General features: G+C 43.2%; 1 protein-coding gene across 1 annotated transcript; it reads right to left on the bottom strand.

Annotated features, from left to right (window-relative positions):
* Nucleotides 1-14268: 14268 nt before the first annotated feature.
* On the bottom strand, nt 14269-15886 carry TMSB4X (thymosin beta 4 X-linked). Its single transcript, XM_032100652.1, has 3 exons — nt 15780-15886; nt 15112-15225; nt 14269-14730 (listed from the first exon to the last, which is right to left on the bottom strand). Exons 2-3 carry the CDS (start codon nt 15209-15211, stop codon nt 14696-14698), a joined length of 135 nt encoding a protein of 44 aa, XP_031956543.1. The 5' UTR covers nt 15212-15225; nt 15780-15886; the 3' UTR covers nt 14269-14695.
* Between the last annotated feature and the right edge of the window lie 4855 nt (nt 15887-20741).

The raw sequence follows: 20741 nt of genomic DNA, 5'->3' as shown, positions 1-20741 counted from the left end.
TTTTCAAAGTTGTAAGATCAAGAACGATTAATCTATTTATTTAAAGGAAATAAAAGAAAAAGTCGTATAAGGGCACAGTCCCTGGGCTGTCTCTGCGTTTAGCATTAGACAGATGGCTCACATTCCATCTGTGTCTCTGGAGGCAGATGCAGCCCAGATCTAAATGGGGAGCTGCTCAGCTGCGGCCATGTCAAATGCTGACCATATGTCACAATGGCTAGTGTCAAGGGGAAGAGGGGAAAATACAGCTTTATAATCCTGCTCAAGTGTCCTGAAAATCAGCACCAGAGCCTCTTGTACTGTCTCCTATTTGCTGGAGATCTTAGAAAGACAAGCAAATTTTCTGTCATCAGCTATCAGGCAAATAAGTTCCCTCAAAGGATGAAAGTCACCACAATACATAACATCTCCTAATGGCTTGTTCTGGAGTGAAATCCCCATCACATGAGACCACAGAAGCAGAGAAATGTCACTGGCCACTTACAAAGCAGTAAACTTCATTTGGAGGTAAGGATGCAAGCAGTAGCCCATATGGAGGTGAGTACAGGAGGATGGGAGTGATGGCAGCAGTTATATAGAGCCTACAGTAATGGAAACACTTAGACTGGTGTCTGTCTTTTAAAGGAAAATGTTTCTCACTGTTAACTGTATGGAGAGCCTCAGCTCTGTACTCGCCACTCTGCCTAAGAATTAGTCCCCTGACCTCAACTAAATTAAGTGCTGGGACTTCACCCAGACACTCCAATGGTGTCACTCAAGATGCATCCTAGGGTCCCATTTGTAAAAACACTACACAGGAAACACATAATAATACAATCAGTACATAAAAGTAATGCAAAAATCATCATCATATCAATATTGATGAGCTCCATATCAGTTTACTACTTGAATAATACACCAAGAAAAGTAATTGGTTTTGAAGTACACAACTGTAGGCAGCAATGTCTATGAAATATACCCAGGTGTCTGGACAGAGGTACCGGAAAAAAAGTACCTTTGGAGTGTCCCACAGACTTACGCAGTTATCTTTGACAGACAATCTTTGTGGTGCTTATCAAGGTTCAGAGTCTATTAATGTGTTTCAGTTTGAGCACTCAAGAGTCATGCACTGTCTTACTAGACAATAAGAAAATTTTAAATTGAGCTGGAAAAAACAGCTAAAAATAAAAAGCAAAGGGTCTAAACACACTGTTTCTTACTTCTGCCACAAGTTGTACCACAGAAACGACCGTCATATCAGTGCTGCCCTGGTGGTTGTCCAAAAATAATTGTACCATTGCAAGGCATGACTCAAGAAAAAAGAATTACTTTTGTAGCTGGAAAGAAGCAAAGGGCACCACATCCATCTGCTTGCCTTATGGCAGGCTCAGTTTGCTTTTATCGTGAGTGGCGCAGTTGTGAATTCCACCTCCTGTAGCTCGCACCTCTCGCTTTGCCCCCTGGCAGGGAGATGAGTACTCTGAGTCAGCCGAGTCCTGTGCTCCCCACTCAGGCGGTCACCGCGTGTCACCGAGTCTCGCTGGCTGCGTGGGAGTGGGACTCGAGGAGAAGCCGCTTCTCAGAGGGTGCAAATTACATGCTTAGCAGCCCAGAGAAGGTGCAGAGCACTCCCAACCGCGCTGGAGTCAGCTACGCTCCTTCCCAAAGGCGGCCCCCTCTCCTTCCCTGTGGAGTGGAGCCCTGCATCGAGAGAAGGGAGGGGTATGGTAAACCTAGGAAGGAACAGTCTAAAGGCAAGGGAACAAATAGCTGCTGAAACCGGAATTACTGTCTTGGTGGGAGGTTGAGAATAAATCTGTCATACTTAGCCTCTCTTTCAGCTATTGCAGAGCAGGACATTACATCTAACAAAGAACCCAGCAGGTAGCATATAGGAACAATATGGGCTGAAGGAGCAGCCGCTCTCCCTTCTCTGTCGTTTCTTATATGTATCCTTACATAAGTATACTCATTATTTATGCAAGACTAGAATCCCAGATTCTTCATCTTAACAATAGCCAAAACACAAAATCCTTGCTGACTGTTTAGCACCTTCAGAGAACAAACTGAGGAGGAAAGTGGAAACTCCCACTCAGCTGACATGGAAAAATGCAGCAGCACTGCAGGCACATCGGCTTCACAGGATTTCCAGCTTGTGTTACTGCTGGAGGGCCCCAGTCCTTCTCACCCTGCTTCCTTCCCACACCTGACAGAACCAATTCCTAGCTACTATGGAGATACCTATCTGTTGCTTCAGCTAATGAGAACAAAACTGATAGGAAAGTTTCACGTAAAAACTCACCAAAAATGGGACTAACGTGGGCTAGTTTTTGTCAGAAGTAACACAATGATGTCATAGAGCAACTGGGAGTTTTGCTAACTGTGAACAAAGGGCAAAAGTAGAAGGGATCTGTAATAAAATGAGCTGAGCATCTCATGAATAGACAAAAATTGACCTAGCTACACACTGAAAAAAGCCTATACTGAATAACCTACCAAAAGAGGTGAGGTGATGTTTATTTCCTAAGCTACCGTAATACCTACAGATCACACTGCACCTGAAAGAGTGTGGTAGACTCCATAGGGTCTGCTCTTTAAAATTTGTCCCAAGCCAAATTTTTAAGGGCCCAGTCCTTTAAGGATGACTTTACAGAACAACTGGAGCTACTACCAAAAGAGAGGGCTTTAATGCATATGTCCAAATGAACTGGATGCTTTTGCAGATCCGTCCCCACCTGTGCATACTAATTGATTTCCAAAAGCTGACATAAATGTATTGTAGAAAATAGTCCAAGTACTCAGGGCAGTTTGTAGTCTAAACAAGAGAAGTGGCAATGTAATTTATTTTTCAGTGTAATTAATTTATTTTTTTTTTTAAGAAATACCAGTTGCTGATGCTGTTAACACTGTAAGCACATTTCTTAATTATGAAATGTGCGCTACAGTGCCCTGCCCTGTTTGCGTGGATGTTCTGGGATCCTTCACTTTGAGCACTGGAGTCTGTCCTTGCAGACTAACACAAAGGAGCAGAGTGTGAAACACTGTAAATGAGGAAACATATGGGAATAAACTCAAGAAGTGAAAGACAAAGTAGGAGGAAAACTATATTCATAAAGGCTAGGCTAGTAAGGCTAGGCAAATGTTACATTGGGTATATAAGGCTATATATTACCCTGTAAATGCTTCACATAACTAGGTATTCCATACTCAGAACTTCTAATACTCTGTGGAGATTACATACATGTGCTCCTAAATACAGCACTCCCTCAACATATGAAATACCCCTGCTAAAACTATTGCACGTGATCTAGGGGAAAAAACCAAATAAAACTATCAGTTAGATCCTTTTGTATGGGAGATCAGCCAGTCACACATTTTAATGTTCTTTTACGTTACTGGAAGAAGACCAAGAAAACAAGAAGTAATGTCAGTAACAGCCCTTGATATTTGGTTCATTTCAGGGAGGATTTATGAGAGACATATTTTATAATGTTTTTACTAAGATTGCTTTGCCTAAAGTGGACTAAGCTTCTATGCTTCGACCTTGAACTCTAAAGTCATAATCAACCAAATAACACCCACGAATTGCAGTTTTCTTAAGAGGAAACAAGGCACTGCCCTGTCCCAAATTTTATCTTATAAATGATAAAATTCCAGCTAGTATTTGCACCTGTTGAAATGATACCAAGAAAATAATTCAGAGAATACTGCATAAGAAAGGTGTACATTTGTATGGTACAAGCTCCACTATTGGTCTAAAATGATTGAATGTTTACCATTAAGGTAAACTAACCAGAAGACCCAGAAGCGGATAAGTTAGAAAATTGAGGTGAAATTAGAGGCTTGTAAGATAGCACTGAAAAACGACAGTTATTCATTTCCAGCCCTATTAATTTATTGCTGAAATATTACTTCCTACTGTGAAAAAAAATCACTGGTCACAATGGAGAAAGGCATAAAAAATATCATAATAATAAACCTACATCATCTAATTTTCATTTAATCCTCATATATTCATACCTAGTTTCTGAAGGTGGTAATGCATATTCTTGCCAATTTAGCTACTGACTGAGTTAAAAGTGCAGGGTTGTTCAAAAAATTGTCATTGTCTTAAGGGATAATGCATGCAGTTTTCTGAGAAGCAAAGAATGATCACAGTAGGACCTAGAGGAAATAAAAGGTGGAACCTTATGTGTCTGTTGAGTTCCTAACTTTTGTCTAGCTCCAGACAAACCTTGAACTAAAAATTAAATACTTCTCTAAGCAGTGATAGTGCAGCCTCAGGCTGCATCCTTATTTTGGTGAGTGTGTTGTGGGTTGCTGAGGGATGAGGAAGAAAAAAGGACTGCTCTTGAGCAAGGACCAGCTTCCTCAACTTTGAGAGACAGCGAGGGCGATGAGGAGTGTGGATGGTGGTTATTCCCACCAGATGAACATTGTTTTCCTTCTGCTTGTAGAAAAGTCTGTCTGTGTAAGCACCTTTCTTTTCCTAACCAAACCTAGTAATATCAGGCAGTAAATGATGTGTCAAAATTCAGTGTGGATATAAATTTCCAGTTCCTCCAAGCTCAATTTACAGAGCCATCCACACTCTCAGTCCAGCTGAGTATTTGAAATATAACCTGCAAAAAAAAAGAGTGCAGTAACAGGTTCTTGTTATAAGGGAACCCACATCAACTCTATTAGGCTGGTTTGGTGATCTAACTTTTGTGCAGTTTGAAAGACCAAAACTAGCAGAGAAGTTCGCTTGTAATGTGAACAGAGATGTCTGAAGTAGCTAGCTGCCTATCTTCTTGTTGAGATAAAACTGAAGCATGTTTTAACATAAAAAATATTTGTCAGCTGGGTCAAATACATAGTAATTCTTAAAATACTACCAAGAGTGCTATATGCAAATTAATAGACAGTTTTTGCCTCTCTATATAATTTGCTTTAAGTGCACAGTGTACACTAATAAATGGGATCCTGCAAAGGATCCTTTATCTATCGAGTACTGTACTGTTTGAATGTTCGTAAGAGCAAAGGTATGTTTGACTACCTCGCTGGAAATACCATATTGCATATTAGGAAGGAAAGTCTGCGTGTGATATGCCCCTTCTAGGCAAGCAATAAACTGTGGATAAATTGTGCTGGATTTGTAATAATGGCCTTACTACTATCAACTGCAAGAATAGTGGCTGAAGGCAGTAGACAGCCCATTACCAGATCAAAAAATCTATATTCTGCATCTATGGAAGAAGCAATCTATAAGGGCCCACTAACATTCATATCACAAAGGATAATTTCTCAGACTTCATTACATCTGTAGAAAGAATTTAGAGTATATGGCTGAAATTCAGCATGGTGTTATAAATAATTCACATTGGCAAAGACCAAAGCACAGGCCTTGATCACATAATTAATTAATTTATCTGCACAGAGAAGAACTGCCAAATCTTTGTTCACTGGTGTGGTGTTTATTCCTGTGATTAGTCCCGCCGGTTACTGCTACCTTTTCTCAGCCTGGAGCATGCCCACCCCATAAACAGTCCTCCACACAGGAGTGGACAAGGGTGTAAACTGCTAGTGATTGCTTCATAATCATAGGCTTTTATTACTTTGTTCTCTCTGGTGGCCCATTTTCTTTTAAGAACAATAACATTTTAGAAAGATACCATGCCTGAAGACACATGTGATTAAGATGCCCATAATACAGCACTGATCTAAGCTATATTACTTCTGTAAAAATATTAATGAAAAGGAATTTTAAAACATGTTAACTACTGCATGATACTCCAGTTTCCTATCTGCCTTTAATTCTGCATGCATACTTGGATACTGTTCTGTGTGAAGGATGATGAGTGAGATGTTCTGTTCCAGGAGAACCAGTGCTCTGGGTAGTCCCATCCTTGCTGTCTCTGGGCCAGCAGCAAGTAACAAAACTGACAGACTTTTCAAGGTCACTTGCCAGACCTGGGCATGAGGGGATGTCCTTCTCCCCCTGCCCTCTTCTAAAGCTCTGTGCAGAAGAAAGTTGCCAAGGGCCAGGCTCTAGCTGAGACTTGCTGCTTCCACCTGAAGTCGTGACTGCCCTTCCCATCACCTGTGACTCCATTTTGTCACCTGTACTGGGTTGGAATCTCACAAAGTCCTGCAGAAACAGCAGTGGTTTTGGAAACTGAGCAAGGAGGTGTTCAGGGCAAAAAGACCTTGACCAAACAGGCAAAAATGCCTCTTTCTCTCAGCATGTGGAAACACAATCCATTTGGAAATTTCATTTGTTTGTGTGTGTGTGTGTGTGTGTGTGCGCATTATAAACAAAAGGTTCTCACATTCAATCAGGCCAGTTTTGCATCGAGCTGAATCCTGACCAACAGCAAAGCTGTCTCCTCTCCCTGCTGACTCGAAAGAGAAGCAGCAATGACTCACTGGTCTTCACATGGAGATTTCACACGTTTGCCTTAGCATATATGCCAGTACCACTGCATCCAGCCGGTTTAGCTTACGGCACTGCTGACTAGAAGGATGTACAGCACCTCCACATCCCTGCTGTGCAAGATAAGCACACAGTACTGATATGAAATGTAATTGATTTCACTGGCACAGCCTGTCCTGCAGCTCACAGGCAACAATCTCAAATAATTTCAAGGGATCAGTAATCTGCTATTAAATTGCAACTATTAATATGTGATACTGCTTTTTCAAACACCCCAGTGAACTATTCGCAATGGCTTCCTTTCTTTCTTTGTAACTTCAGCCTCCTTCTTTCTTTCTCCTTCCATTTATATCCTTCAATATACTTATCTGAGCACTCCTGAAGGATGACACGTAGGAAAAAAAGCTATACCAAGACATAATTACACTGGCATAGCTAACAAAAAAGACCTAGATGTTTCAAATGTCAGTAGATCTGAAGATGTGTGGGCAGCATTTACAACACTGCTATGTTGCCACTGGTAACTGACTGCATTTTTAACCTTCCCACTGCTGGCTAGCAGTGTGAAAGAGGATAAGTCAAGAAATTTAGCACTAAACAAGCTCGTTACAACCCCCTAAAACTTATTGTTCTGAAGCCAAGACAAAGAAGGGGAAGGACTGTATAAAGGTTCCAGAGGAGCTCTTTCTTCCTGATGGGCAGCCTACACAGCACCTAACCCTTCCAGTTTGCTGGCATGCTGCTGTTTCCTCTGCTGGATCAGCCCTGAGGACCAGTTTTGGTCACTCCATATCGAGGGGAAAGGAAAGAGCGAAGCTTTTGCTGGGGCTGTTTTAAAGGCACAACCATCTCAGGCAAAAGGTACTTGATGGAGTTCCACTGTCAAAAAGTTGGCAGAAGTCTCCTGCTGAGCGTGAGCAATTTGGAGACACCAAGCAATCTGACAGACTATTAGACCATGTAGTGGAGTCAGACATACGATCTGAAACAGGGAGTAGTTGCTGACAGGGGTGCTACACCCACAGTTTGGGTTTGATCAGTGAGGACCAACGAGAAGACCAAACTTCTTGGGCACGTAACAGTGGTATTATTAGGGTGCTTATGTAGATGGAGGACAACAAATTTAGGGCAGGATTCCCTGAAAAAATAGAATATGTGAAAGGAGACAGTAAAAAGAGAAATCCTTGAGGTATGATTGCACTTCATACGTCGTGCAAAGAGGGGGGATACTCCCATTCCCTCTGAGAAGTGCTCATTGCAACAGAGTCCTGGTTATGAGGCCCCACACAAGCCAATATCATAAACTGGGGAGAGCTGCAAGGGACTAAAATTATGTTATTACCCTTAATTAGACACTCGAATGAAAAATAGCCTCATATCCAGAAAACTCACTGAAATGAAGGCAACCACACCTGCTCAGCACCTTGGCATTTCATAGGGACTTTGCTTCAGCAAGGAGGGAAATTTCACTGAAAGGTGTGAGCATTCAACTGCTCCATTACCATTAACCCAAAATGTGCGTTTAGAAGCCTTCTAGGCTACCAAACTGGAAACTGTGTGAAACCATTCCTGGTTTCAAAACACTATTTTCTATTTTTTTATGATCTTGGAGAGAGTAAACTGTAGATGTCACAGCATTGCCTTTGCTGAAAACAAACTCTGTGCCTATCAGCTCACAAATTCCAGCTGAGAATCATATAGAAGAGACAGTGCTCTCCTCGTGCTGCAATGCATGTGATTAAACAGCTCTTCCATTTAAAGACCTTTAGAGAATGCCAATCTGTTCCTAGTTTTAACCTTTAAAATGCAGCAAGGACTTCAAGAGCGACTTTGGCATTTCTCAGTGTAACCCACACCTCCCACGCACAGCAGGGATGACTTTACAAGCAAAGCACCAGGGAGGCAGACATGTATGGATATGTATATCCTATGGACCCCTGTAAAAGGGTGCATGTCTCCCAGAATTTCACCTGTGTATTCCTCTTGGCATCATTCTGACTCCTTGTGCTGAGAAGTGTCATCTACCACCTCATTAATTTTCAGAGCCTCCCCTTCCCCCTCCACTTAATGCTGGCAAGTCAGCTACCATGAGTAAAGCAGGCAGCAGAATTTTTTGTGTCTGAGTGGTAATTAAAGTTGCTAAAAAAATAATAAAAAAATTAAAGAAACGTGAAGTTCTTCCCAGGAGCAATGTTCCTTGCATGATCCAAGCATCAGCTGCTTTTGTAGTTGCGAGCTATGGAGATGAGATTGTCTGGGATCCATCTGTCCTGCTGTAACATGCCCATATACATGGGGTATAGCTCAGCTGCTAGGAGATTTCTTGTTCCTAATTCATTCTGAAGCAATACAGTGGGAGCAAAATCATTGATGCCTTCACCAGCCCACTTAATTTCTTGTAATGTTTTGTTTGCTACTGCTAGGGAATAGGAATATTTGTATAAAGCTCATCTTTTATTGCTTTCTCATGAAAGTAATTTTATTATGCTCGCTATGATAACTTTTTATGGGACCTTCTAGCCTTTGGTGTAATATAAGGACAATATTTTTTGAAGAGGTAGGCATCAGGCTCCCCACCAGCAAAAGCCTTCATACAGGTTGTAGTATCCTTAATCTAGTAATTAATTTCTTTAGGTAATGGATTTACATATGAGCTGTTTGCCCCATTCTTTGGATGCAAAGCAGCCCTAAAGCCATCACTGAGCCTGGACCATAAGGTTACGGCTGGTCTGCATTCCAGCATAGTACTAGTAGGGCTCAAGCATTTTGTGTTTCTGCTCTGAAAGGCTCTGCTGCCCTGGGGATTGCCCTGGGGCCCACCCTGTGATACTGCCAGCAGTGCACACCACAGGATGACACAGTGGGTGACCTGCCGACAAGTCCCCCTTCACAAGAACCCAAAATGGTGTAAATAAACTTGCTGTGAGCCTGGAGGGTGCTCAGCATGCTGAAGATGGTTTCCACTTTGGCAGTGTGGATGCTCGGGGCCATGTCCACTTTTCTCTCTGAGGATGTTACTCTGCAATTGCCTCTTTTTCCCCACCACTGGTTCTCACATTAAACATTAAAAAAAGGTGCAATGCAAAGAATGGACTTTTTTATTCACACTGCACAGGGGATCAGTGGCATTTCTCAGAGGTAGTGCCCAGTTTAGGCAGAAGGTTGAAGAATATCCTTCTGTTGTACAGGCCACATGATATAGAGCAGGTGAGTGCATGAAAACGAATCCAGTGAATGATTTTTCTGATCATTATGTAACTCCAAAATTCTCTACATTATCTTACATCAAAATCTAGCTGAGTAGAGGGCTTTAAAGACAAATTCCAAAACTTCAAGCCATGGTTGAAGAATTATTTATCCATTTCAAAATATTTAAAAATGTTATACCTGACTAATACAAATCCTATCATATATAGTTATATGTCAGATGGAAAGGAAGCACCATTATAAAAAATAAAACATAAAGTAATGGCTCTGGAAATTGTAAAATACATTAGGTAAGATTTGAACCATCTGAGAGCCTGAATTCCATACTTTTGGTCTATAGAGTAGATTCCAGTGAGTTCATTTGACTTATTTTAGAGACCTGAATGTTACTGCTGTAATTTCACACCCTAGAAGATGCTGGGAATAATGAAATTGTTCATGGCAGATATTGTAGAACCCGCAAATTCATTTCTCTTCTTGGTTTGGTGTTTGTTGGGGAGAGTTGTTTTGATTATTGGGGATTTTCTTTCCATTTCCAAACATATCTCTAAGTATTGTAAGTGTACTCAATATTCTACCATAATGCAAACAAAGAGCACTGCAAATGTCTGTTCATGGAAGTTGCAATGTCTACAAAATCACATGAGATTTTTTCCAGGCCCAAATTTCAAGCCCATGACCACATGCCAAAGATAAAATGATAACAGTTACAATAGCGGGGAAAATTTTCTTCATCACTGAGAAGCCTTTGGTCAATATAATGATGAATTTTTTTTCAAGACAATGCTTTGATTGGACATGTGGTGAATATTTGGGGACTATTCAAAAGCTGGAAATATATTTAAATTGGAGTAAATCCACTCACTCAATTCCAAAATATTGCTGAAAGGAAAATCTGTGTTAGACAAAAAATAAATCTAGAGCTATCAAAAAACCTGAGGTCACAGAAATTGTAAATTAAATATATATATATATATATTTACTCATCTCACTATGCCATTCTTTGCATATTATGGCCTGAAACTAAGGCTATAGGCCTATATTTGACGCTATTTTGCCATTTGCATCCCCTTACTGTGAGGGAGCAGTGGTTGCAGAACCTCCCAGTTGCCAATTCTCATTACATTGCATGGATCTTGTGCCTGACAGTTCTCATAAAGCCCAAGCTCCGTGAGACTGAAAAATCTCCTGAGAACTCCAGTTTTTGATTACAAGGAAAAAAAGCAATGTTGTAATTCTCATGACTGTAGAAACAAGAGAAAAAATCATCTTTGCTCTGCTCCCAATATGCTAAAAGCTCATTAACCAGAGGCAAATCAAGCATCTCTGAGAGCCCACTATGTTCCATTTTGTTTTTCCTTGCCTTCTAAGCAGGAAGAAGAGGAAGTCAGAGAGGGTTTTCACATTTTTAAAAACCAGTAAAAGCAGTAAAAATGACCCATGGAATTCAGGTCATTAACTTCAGCTGAAAACAGAGAGAAAAATAGACTTCTGTCATTAAGCCACAGAGTTTTGAAACAGGTGTATGGTAAAGCGCAGAGTGTTTTTTTTAAAAACCACCATATGACAGGGACACTAGCAAATGAATCTGCCAGACAGCATACAAATAATGGATAAATGTTGTCTGCAATTCCTTTTCTCTGAACTAACAAAATAGCCCATTTTATTAGAATTTGGTTGCCTTGCCTGTTTGAGTTGAAACTGCACAAAGCTGGCGCATCGGGGCACCTCACAGAGGGACAAGCCTGACATAGGTTGCTTTGCATAGTCATCCTACTGTATATCAACAAATAAGCAAGAGCTACATTTTTTATTTCTTCACACCCCTTTTAGTATCAGCCCAGTGGAACTATTGCACCAAACACTGTATCATGTGCTCACTGGGCTTTATATGATGCTTGGAGTAGCGCGCGGTTCCTTATTAATAAAATTCTGCTGTGCAGCAGCAGTATGTGGCAGCCATACATGATCAAAATACACAATAGGAACTGCTCATTTCTACACTGTTTCTAGGGAAGTAAAGGGTTACTAAGGGAAGTGGTATTTTATCACACATTCAACATTGCACAAAAATAGCCTAGAAGACCAAAATGCTTACATTGAAGTCTCCACATTTCTGAAATTAATACCACAATGATCTATTTTGGATATGGTTAGCATATGCTTTCTGTCCAATATATGTATAGTTAATGATATCTGGGGGCATGCATGAAAAGGAGAGAAAATCTTCTGAGAAAAACTAAGAAAGGAAGAATTTGCTTCAGTACTGGAGGGCAGAGCTTCTCATCACATCACCTCGGCAGACCTGCCTCTCGGCTGGGGGCGGGGAGGCAGCAACACCAGACACCGTAAGTCTCATAGGGCTGGCAGACTGTGCCTTCAGAGTGTGAGACCAAAACCCATATGTTTCTCTTTCTAATGACCCTTTTTCATAACCAGGTTTTGGGCTGTATTTTTTTCTAGTTAATTTGTGGCTGATGAAAGTTTCTAGACTGCCAGCTGAAGAGGCTAATTTTATTAGCAACACCCAAAAAACCAGTGCAGATACAGTCCGGAGTATTACAGTCAATTCATCCAAGCCTTCATGTTTCACACCATCAATTGCATCTCAGTGAAATAGGTGTCAGATGTGACCACCTCAATACTGCCTATGCAAAGCATGGCAAAGGCCTGCCACAATTTTCTTTGAATGTAGGCAAAGAGCTGAACAAGGAGCAAAGCAGGCGATGATAGACTCCAGTCAATGATTCCTGAATTTGACCTGGAAGGTTACTTCACAGTTGATTTTGTAATTTTGTTCAGTCCTCGATGGCAGAAACAGAGCTGTAAGAGTGGTAGTAGGTCATTGCCTCATCTACTGAAAACAGAGCTGAGCCTCACCACCTCATGTTGCACTTGGTGGTACCCTTTGACCAGCACTTTGGACTTGCAGTTCTGAAGTCATAGGCCTTATAACTCATTACATTTTTGCTGAACTATGCTGTATTACAGCAGGCACTTTCACTGACTTACGCAGAGCTGTGTATACCTCATGCTTTGCCTCCCTCAGAAATACCTTGCTGGTTTTTCCCCATAGATTAATCCGCACTAAGCTTGCCTCCACTCATCTGCGCACGTGCAGCTCACACTGTGTGCTTCTGCACTGAGCTGTGTCACATCCCATGTTACCTGATTAAGATCAGTAGCTGGGAGTTGATTAATTGACTTTTCAGAAACTCAGCTTAAGTTTCCCATCTTTCCCATTATATATGGGGAATAAAATCAGAGCTTAAACAAGCACAAGAAATGGCTCATTTCCTTCCTGAGCTCATCACCTTAAATTACTGTGAAGGCCCTTATATGACACCAGGATTTCCCAAATCTTCCCATGGACTGCATCAAAAAATCTCAAGCCTGAACAGAGATTTGTATCAAACACTCAATTCTGCAAGTTTTCCATTGCTGGGGGGCTGGGCACTGTGCCCACAAGCATGGCCCTCTGGCTCCCACCTTCTCCAGAAGCACAGACATCCACCGAATCTCCAAGGAGCCCCACTGCCCTCAATGCTGTAAAACCAAGGACAGCTTCCTATTGCAGTCAGATGCTTCTAGGGAACAGTGATAGAGTGAAACCCCAAATCTACATGACCCCCACTGCATCAGCAGGCTCAGCAAAACTCAAGCTGCCCCATAGGGACTAATTTTGCTTTATAGGAACTGGCTGAAATAAATGCAGCCTCAAATCCATAAAATAAAACTAAGGCACTGCAGAAGCACGCTCACCACCCTCCTACAGGTTATCTGACAGCATTTTTTTTCCCAGAATGTTCATTACTCACTCCACTCTGATGAAATTCATGACTACTAAAGTCAACTCCTACTGATCTCCCTGGATCACAGGTTTTACCCGCAGTCATTTGAAGAAAAATAACCAAAAACTGTCCCAGGCCTAAAGAACTGCCATAAACCAGCAATCTGGAGTGTGGCTATTTGCATGTCAGACTTATTATGATCTCTGTAAGTTACCACAACGTTTCTGTCCTCAGATGGTTAATTTTGAATTTTTAAGGAGACTGTAGCTTTTTAAATTTTGAAACTAGTTCTTGGAATCAAGGAACTGTAAAAAGATGTTGTTCATAACATGAGCAACATTGTAGCAAAATTATTTTTATTTCCATGGGACACCAACCACTAAATGCTTTGCAAAACTAAAAAGCTTATGTTCAATCTTGGACTTAAAATTCAAGTTACAGCTTCCTTTAAATACCGTATGAGAATAACAAGCCTTAATTATTAAACAAACAAATTATGGGTTAATACAACCGAGTCCGAATCTCTGCAGTAGTACAGAATGGTTCTTAATAAAAGAGCTGTTATGGGTGGGGCAAAGCAATAAATGCAGCCGGACTTTCTTGCCTTTATCGATCTTTACATTAAAGAAATATTTAAAGAGATATACTCACATGGTGACAAATTATAAGATATGCAATTTTTTACTGAAATCTAAAAACTAGCTTCAAGGATCACAAGTTAATCTATTGGTGAGCACACATATTGAAAAAAAATTAGAATGGTGACTGATGTTTGAGGCATCTCCGAAGGTTTTATAGTATCCTGTGTCTCAGTACCGGCTTTTATGCTTCTTATCCATTGATACAGTTCTCCAAATAGAGGACATAAATACCATCCAGGTTTTAAAACATTTTATTTGCATATTAAAAAAATTGTGCATTCCAATAATTAAAATCATTTGAACAAAAAAAAAAAAAATGGCACTCGATTAACTGCATTTTACAGCTCGCAGGACCTTGGTACAGCTTTGCATTTATTCGTGTGTTACTCTAGTTTACTGTAGTCCCACCCAAGTTCTTCTTTCATCAACATGCAAGCTCTTTCATGCCACCAGGACCAAAGCCAGACAGGCAGAGGGAAAGGCAGCGCCTTCATTCAGTGTCAGTAGTTCTCTCTATTCTTTTGATGTGAAAGGGGCAGTACAGTCATTTTAAACTTTATCCAACCTCTTTGCATCTTACAAAGTTAAACAGCTAAAAGAAGTAAAATAAGAAGGCAATGCTTGTGGAATGTACAGTGCATAATTTGGAAGGGCAGATTTCATTACGATTCACCCGCTTGCTTCTCCTGTTCAATTGCTAAAAAAGCGGAAAAAAACAAAAGGAGAGAAAACAAAATGAAGATCGAGAACCTGAAATGCATTCACATGACAATTGCTATAAATTGCTAAAATAAAAGTATATTTTTAGCCACAGATCAAAACACTGTGTAAATAATTGTAAATTAAGCGCTGCTGGGCAGCGGGTTCAGGTTTTCGCTGTCTGGCACAGACATAGCCGTGTATCCTCCCTCCACCCCGCACCCGCCGCACCCCCGGCTCCCGCCTGCCGCCCCTCTTTGTCTCCTCCCGCCTCCCTCCCTCCCTTCATCCTTTCCTCCCTCCCAGTCCGTCTCCCTCCTTCCCCGCCTGCCTGCTTCCCTCCCTCCCTTGCTCTTCCCTGCCGCCTGCCCGCACTCACTTTCTTTTGAAGGCAGCGGGTTTTTCTCTTGCGTCTCTGTCTTCTTCAATTTGGACTTGTCAAATTTCTCGATCTCAGCCATGTCTGGTTTGTCGGACATGTTGGCAGGTGACTCTGCGCACGGAGGGGGAGAGCCCGTTACCCCCGGCGAGGGCTCCCGGCCCCCCCGCCGCCCCTGCGGGGCCGCGCCCGCCGCACCCAACGCGGGGACCCGCTCAAGCTCGTTCCAAGTAAAACGCTTCACCCCCGACATATTTAAAAAGAATTGTGATTTTTAGAAGCGTCTGTTTAATCCAGCATCCCAGGCTTTGCGGTTCGCCGCCAGCCTCCACCGGGGGCAGCTCCCACTAGGAGTACAATAGAAGGGACGCGCCCGGCGCTGACCGCGTTTTTAACTCGTTACGGGAAAAATAATTTAAAAATATAGCCCTGGGACGGCAACAAAGCCGCCTTGCGCCTGGCACGCCGCCGCCCTGCAGCAGCGCGCCCTCAGACAATACCCCCACGCGGACAATAGCCCCCTCTCTACCTCCTTGCTTCCCTCCCACCCCCCGGACAAAAGCCCCCGCGCCCTGCCCTGCCCGCGGGCCCCCCCGGCAGGGGTGCCGGGTTCATGCTGCCCGTGCTGAGGGGCCCGGGGGGTGTCTGGGGGGCGCGGCGGGACCCACCGGTGTCGCCGCGCGGTGATGCTCGGTCCGGCCGCTCGCTGCTGCCGCCGCTCCGCACGCCAGTATAAAGGGCGCTCGCTGGCGGGGCGGTTTTATCCCCGCGCCTATGCAAATGACGGTGATGTCACCATTTTTTTACCGCTCTCCGCGTTTTTTTCTCTCTCTTCTCCTTTCCCCCCTGGCTTCCTTCCCCTCCCTTCATCGTCCAGCCCTCCTCCTCCTCCCCGCGCACACGCGTACACGCACACAAAGCTACACACACACACGCAGGCACACGCACAGCTTTCAGCTCGGCTCGTAGCCGAGCATCGCCGCGGTGTCCTCGGTCCCTGCCCCGGCACCGGCCGTCGGGAGGCCGCCCCAGGACGGGCCGGGGGGGCGTTCACTGCCCCTGGCTCCCGGGCCTCCGCCCCGGGGCTGCTGCGTGCCCGGGCCGGGCCGGGGACCGAGAGCGAGGCAGAGGCAGGGACCGGGGCCAGGGCAGGAGCAGGCGCCGGCCGCCTCCCGCGGTGGCGGAGGGCTGTGCTTGGCTGGAGCCGGGCGGTGGTTGTGGTCTACATCCCTGTTTGATGCTTTCCTGGTCGAGCAATATCATCTCGCTGATAACGTTACTCAAATGTCGGCATTTAGAAGGAAAAGCCAAAACCCTCGTCCCTTCAGAGCTGCGGGAGCCGCCGCCGGCGCGTCCCCCAGCCCCCTCCCCAATCACCCGCTGCCTTTGCATCCCGATGCAGGGAGAGGAAAATCCCATTCCTGCTGCTCCTGCAACCCTGCTGCAGTGGAAGAAGGGAACCACCCCACAACGCCCCCAGGCCAGGCGTTGGTGCCCGGCCAGCAGACAATGGCTCTGGCCAGATGCCGCCGGGCCCTGCCTCCCAGCCCCGCTCCCGAGCAGCGGGGCGGCCCCGGCCTGGCACCGCCCGCCCGGCCCTGTCTGCCTGTGCCCGGAGGGGAGGAGGGCTGGGACCAGGGCTGGGGCCGAGGACGGGGCTGTGGGGGCCTTCGTCTGGCTCAGGGGTGCTGCCTGCCCGCGCTGCGCTGCTCCAGATGTGCTCAGCGGCTCCCCCGGCCCGGGGGATTCAAACAGGCAGCCCCGAGCTGCAGTCGGTCCCAACCGCAGCATCATCTGGCTTGGTGGGCAGCTGCTGCAGGGGAGGGGGCACAAGCAAGGAGTGTATGGGACGCGTGATTCCTGTTTCTGCAAATACGGCATTGGGAAATATACTGAATTATTCACGTGAAAGAGCCGAGAGACGCCGGGGGGAGTATGTGTGCGTGTGCGTGTGGCTGACTGACAGGGAGACGGGGAAATCTCTGCGCCTTTGTTTGGCAGCAGCCCTGCACGGGAGCAAAGGCACGCTCGCTTTCGAGGTGTGAGGGGGTGCAGGAGCAGGCGTGTGGGAATTCACTTAATTTCTGCTCCTTCTGGGGTACCTGAATGGAAACCATGGAACATATTGCTCCCTGCTCCTTGCCCTCCAGCAGGGTATTCAATGCAAGGGGGATTTCTGGTGAATTAAAAGCACTGAGTCACAAACAGTATTAATACATGCAAGGAGAACTGTAAATACATTTCAGTAAATTCCCTGGGGATGCTGCTTTCTCTGTTTCATGGCTGTCCTCTCCCCCTTGGCTGGCTATTTTTCATAGCATTTCCAGAGCTGTATTTTCAAGGAGGTAAAATCTTGTCCCCATGGCAATCCCAACAATACTTTCTATGGTGAACCAGGATTTCCAGTCAGCTCACAGTCTTCTAAAGCTGAACTCCTTTGCATTTGGAGATGTGGTGTATAAAGCCTAGTTTCTTCCCGCTGTTCATGAGCACCGCCAAAACTGAGATGAACATGGTGTGAGCCAGGAACTGTGCAAGACTGAAGACCAAAAGAATCTCTCAGGAAATAAATTACCAGGAATATATAATTTGGCGATATTTACAGATTTTCATAATAATGAAATTAAAAATGTTCCCAAGGGATCTTCTGTGTTGGATACCAGCTAATTCTGCTAGCTTTTAAGGGATCTTCTGTGTTGGATACCAGCTAATTCTGCTAGCTTTTGAGCAAGTTCTGTAAAACGAGTTTATGGCCTTTTACTGCTTGATGCTTTAGGGCATTGAACCTCATGACTAGGAATTGTGAAATTTCCCTGATGATCAGTTCATAAGCGTCCCCAATGATGTTACAGCCCCAGGCTTTTCAGTTTTGCCAACGATTTTTCTGATTTTTAAGTGAGAGTAAATGTAATATAGATATTCTTTAGAATAATTTCTAATTTCTGTAGAAGTAAATCCTCTCTATAACAGTTTGCATTAGTGGCATAGCTACAGAAATTGCACATCTTCTTGTCCTTTTATGTTTGCTTCTGTTTATTATTATTTGGAGAATGCAAGGAAGATACATGTTCTTGCAAAACTGTCCCATATCAAGTAACTTCTGAGGATAACAAAGCACACTTAGACGGGACAGAGCTGACATCCTCAATAAATGTCCTAGGCCATGAGTTGTAAAGGATAGCTTGCTTAAGAATTCTTAGTTTGGCTATTAATGAGCTGATAATTTTATATTTTTTATTGCTTTATTGCGTTTTGTCAGCAGTTTCTTCCTGTGATTATTTTAAAAAAAATTCAACAAATCAGTTGAAAAAGTCAACAAATATTTGGTGTTGTAGTACCCTGCTAGACATACACTCTCTCAGTCATTTGCATGTTAAAGGAAGCACTTTTCAGCACATTGCTGATTCCGTTTGCAAGAAGGAAATTGGACCCTTGCTAACGTAGTTTTCAGCTAACACCTTTGAGGGTTGAACTAGAGCAAGGAAGCAAGTTCTTTCTTGCCTTCTATGAAATTCATGTTGCAGGAACGGTAGTAAGTGGTAAACCATAGTTCTTGCATCTCATTTGTATGATCAAGTTTGAAGCCTTATGAAAAACATGAACACTTCTTTTCCAGGTAAGTATGTACTGATCCTGTTTGCTTAAATGTGATAAGAGACTTGCTCAAGGCCATGCAGCAGGGGCTTAATCAGATATTAGCAGCTGTCGGTGGAAGTGTCTGTATCTCAAATGACTTCAGTGGACTTTTCCTTGAACTCTATTCAAACAATGTTTTGAAACATGATCAGGAGCACAAATCTTCTAACCTAATGCTAATTCTGCCATAGAGTTTATTAATTTACTAAAAAAGAAAAAAAAAGTAAAGGACCATGCAACATCTATGTGATAAAGCACCCAAGGTTAATTCCCATCTCAACATATTATTCATAATGGGATTCCAGGCACATAAAATGACTAGTAAGTTAAAAATAAACCCTCCATGCAAATTTCTCCATCATATGGGAAATAAATTAAAGAAAGAGAAGCCAAGTGATTGTTTTCTAGGTCTCAGTTTCACATGTGAAATCTTCTTTTCACATGCTTGACTCTCTGAGAGAGGATGCTTTCTCTCACTCCATATACTGCTAGAGGAAACAGGAGCTGGCAGTGAGCCCGAGAGTGTAAGTGAAGAGACAATCCCTTTGGGCAGTCGCTTGCTGTACTGCCTCCCTGCCAGCAGCAGCAGGGTGTTGACAGTGACATCCGGGCTTGGGTGTTCAGTTGTTCAAACACCAGAGCACAATATTTGTGGTGTGCCACATTCCACTAAGTGCTACCGACAATTAAAATTAAAAAAGGGCAATTGATTCATGGAGCAATGTTTTTAAAAGGAGAACCTTCCCATCTCCCCCTCCACTTAATTTCAGAAGTGGGATTGTGAAATTCTTGTCCTAGCTGGACAGATTCTGGTGCTAATTGGCTTTACAAGAAGTGGCATTTCCTTTTTTACTGTGCTTGACAAAAGGGAACTTTGCAACAGGTCATGACTTTCAGAAAGTAGTGCGAGAAGAGAAGTCAGGCTGGGAAGCTCAGATTGCTGCACAGGAAGCTAAATACCCTCCGGTAGCAGATGCTCCTCTCCCACACAAATCTGCCTGACTCTGTTTTCCCCGCCTTGCCTATACCTGTAAACAATAAGTGGAGAGTACTGAGCCTTTATTTAATGTGCACAGAAAGCTGCAGCTACACAACAGTTTGGAAACCAGGCTATTCAAAACTGCAAGTGGAAGGCTGCCTGCATACCATCAATAACAAAGCAAACAAGATGAGGAGGCCTTCAGCTGTCATTTCTGGCTTTTCAGAATTTATTGTCATCATGCTCTGAAATTTCTAATAAATGGAGAAAGAAGCAAGAGATATATGTCTCAAACTTTCAGAAAGATATCTGTGAGTTTGTAGGGAACCACCAAACTTCCAGTTATTTGTCTTGTGTTTTTCTCACAGGGCACGTGGGGACATGGTTTAGCAGTGGATTTGGCAGTGATGGGTTAATGACTGGATTTCATGATCTTACAGGTCTTTTCCTACCTCAATTATTCTATGAATCTGTATGCAGACACTGTGTTTGAAAGCTATCTCTAGAAACAGTGATTGAGTTGCAAAGTTACCTGAGAGAATTGAAAACAATACCCTAGCATATCTCCTGCCTGAAGAAAAGCATCTCTGTGCCAAAGTTTCACAAGTGCTTGCCATCACTTTCTGAATTTTGCAGCAACTTTTCTCTCATTGATATGAGTAAAATTAATAATTTTGAAAGCATGTAAGTGACAACATCAGCATTATGCATCACAAAAGCATGATGAATCATTTCTCCTAGTGCAACTCAGCAACCCCTTGTTCCTGCAATGCTAGGTTTCTCCTATGGAAAAGTGCTAATTTTATGGCATGTGCATGGGTGTCAATAGACATTGCAAACAGAAATCTCAGGCAAATGAAAAGACTTGATTTTTATGACATAATTGAATGTTTCTTTCAATGCAAAGGTAAAGCTAGATAGCCATTCAAAATACTGTGGTGTCTATTCAACATACAAAGACATCCATATGTACAAAAGACAAGGCAGCTATTCTTATCGGCATTCCATTGAAAAA

This window comes from Corvus moneduloides, chromosome 2 (genome assembly GCF_009650955.1).
Source record: "Corvus moneduloides isolate bCorMon1 chromosome 2, bCorMon1.pri, whole genome shotgun sequence".
Taxonomy (NCBI): Eukaryota; Metazoa; Chordata; class Aves; order Passeriformes; family Corvidae; genus Corvus; species Corvus moneduloides.
Note: the sequence above shows the minus strand (reverse complement) of the source record. Positions and strands in the feature narration are given on the sequence as shown.

Coding starts and splice junctions, on each gene's coding strand:
- TMSB4X (XM_032100652.1), bottom strand. CDS start 15,211: ATGTCCGACAAACCAGACATGGCTGAGATCGAGAAATTTGACAAGTCC. Junction 14,731..15,111: donor CCCGCTGCCTTCAAAAGAAA/GTGAGTGCGGGC, acceptor CCGCTTTTTTAG/CAATTGAACAGGAGAAGCAA.